Genomic DNA, 1,221 nt, shown 5'->3' with positions numbered 1-1,221 from the left:
AGACTGGGTTCAGCTTGGGGCCACGGTGGCTCCATTTTTGCTTGCCTGAGGGGCTCCAGGGCAGCTGCCTCCAGAGAGAGGATCTGTCTCTGCTGTCGGCCTTTCCCATGGTGCCTGGGCTACTCTAGAGGACTGGCCCAGAGGAAGGGGGTGACCCTGCCTCTGACCCTGCAGACACATCCCTTCTGCTGGGGCCAATACCAGGCAGGGGGCTCCCACAATCCTGCAGACGCCTGCCCGGGCTACCTGCCAGCCACACCAGGCAGTGACTGGACCAGGAGCAGCCCCCACCAGCTCCATAAGGCCCATTTCTGGGGCCTAAGCTCTGAACGGGGCCAGCATTTAGCAGCACCTTCCCTAGACCAATGTTTACCCGCATACTTCAAGCAGGGGAGATTTTTCTCTGCCCTCAAAGACACTAAGTCCCTTCCTGGGCTGTTAGGGGTCTCACTTTTTCTCTCTCTTCCTCTCTCTCTCCTTCCTCTGTCTGTGTGTCTCTCTCTCCTCCCCTCTGTTTCTCCCTCCCTCTCCCTCTCTTTCCCCCAATGTCTCCTTATCTCTCTCTCTGTCTCCATCTCTCTCCCTCCCCTGTCTCTGTCTCTTTCCCTCTGGTCTCTCTGTTTCTCTCTCCCCTACCCCCACGACCCCACGACTCTCTCTCCCCCTCTCTCCCCACTCCCACAGTTCTTGGCAGGTGCCCCTGTGCCCTCCTGGGAGCCCTTGGCCCCAGCTTACTCTCCGCGTCCTTCCGGTCTGGGGCGTCCTCCGGAAGCCTCTTCAGATAGTCCTTGAGCAGCAGCTCGTACCGGGGGACCCTCTGCACGGGCTCCAGCATGTGGTGCTGCAGCGTCAGGTTTCCACACACCTCCTGCTTCTGTGGGGACAGAGGGAGCATGGGGCACCCCAAGGACACGTGTGTGGACGCCGGCCCCGCCACAGCTTCTGGCCACCACAGCCCCAGGAGGCTGCCTGGAACTGGCTGCCCGGAACTGACTGCCCTTCAAGACATGGCTGGCACAGACCACACTTTACAATGGGGGAAACTGAGGCTCGGAGAGACTCACCAACGGAGCAAGGACTGGGAACCCCAGGCTATGGCCCTTGGCCCAGAGCTCGCTCTCTTATATGCATCCTCGGTGGAGAAAATAAATGCCTGGACAGGACTGTCTCCTCTCAAGAGTGGGTTCTCCCCACTCCCCACCCACCCGTGGGCCTATGCAG

The 1,221-nt window shown here is 60.4% G+C and overlaps 1 protein-coding gene across 1 annotated transcript in view; it reads right to left on the bottom strand.

The window, feature by feature from the left end:
- Window positions 1-1,221, bottom strand: part of FGD3 (FYVE, RhoGEF and PH domain containing 3) — a 92,922-nt gene that overhangs the window by 27,819 nt on the left and 63,882 nt on the right. Inside the window, exons 7-8 of the mRNA XM_011996874.1 lie at window positions 736-874; window positions 202-269 (exon numbers count right to left, since the gene is read on the bottom strand). Coding sequence (XP_011852264.1) covers window positions 202-269; window positions 736-874 — 207 coding nt within the window. The remainder of the gene's footprint in view (window positions 1-201; window positions 270-735; window positions 875-1,221) is intronic.

This window comes from Mandrillus leucophaeus, unplaced genomic scaffold, assembly GCF_000951045.1.
Source record: "Mandrillus leucophaeus isolate KB7577 unplaced genomic scaffold, Mleu.le_1.0 Scaffold527, whole genome shotgun sequence".
In the NCBI taxonomy this organism is placed as follows: domain Eukaryota; kingdom Metazoa; phylum Chordata; class Mammalia; order Primates; family Cercopithecidae; genus Mandrillus; species Mandrillus leucophaeus.
The sequence above is the reverse complement of the archived record's forward strand: the minus strand, read 5'-3'. Positions and strand labels throughout refer to the sequence as shown.